At 60.6% G+C, this 274-nt stretch overlaps 1 protein-coding gene across 1 annotated transcript in view; it reads right to left on the bottom strand.

Moving 5' to 3' along the window:
- LOC104272317 (glucagon receptor-like) overlaps positions 1-274 on the bottom strand; it is a gene marked incomplete at its 5' end in the record, with an annotated part of 4387 nt that overhangs the window by 1513 nt on the left and 2600 nt on the right. Inside the window, 1 exon segment of the mRNA XM_009867282.1 lies at positions 193-274. Within this exon segment, the coding sequence (XP_009865584.1) occupies positions 193-274 (82 nt within the window).

Here is a 274-nt window from a genome sequence, read left to right as displayed (position 1 = left end):
GCCCGTCCTGCCCCATGAGAGAGCCCCATCATGTGCTCAACAGCAGGGCTGGGGTTGGGAGAGCTGGCGTGCCCCTCCCTGAGCCTGGCCATGGGCTGGGGCACCGTGGAGAGAATAAGCTGGAAGAGGGACCCCTCCACACAGTTCTTGCTTCACAGAGCACAGCAAAGACCTGTCATGCTCCCACCTCACCTGGAAGGAGTTGAGGAAGAGGGTGAAGAACACCTTGATGTAGCGCAGGGTGCCCGTGGTTTGCTCATCGGTGGCGAAGATG

The sequence above is a fragment of the Apaloderma vittatum genome, unplaced genomic scaffold (assembly GCF_000703405.1).
Source record: "Apaloderma vittatum isolate BGI_N311 unplaced genomic scaffold, ASM70340v1 scaffold30083, whole genome shotgun sequence".
NCBI classification, from domain to species: Eukaryota; Metazoa; Chordata; class Aves; order Trogoniformes; family Trogonidae; genus Apaloderma; species Apaloderma vittatum.
Note: the sequence above shows the minus strand (reverse complement) of the source record. Positions and strands in the feature narration are given on the sequence as shown.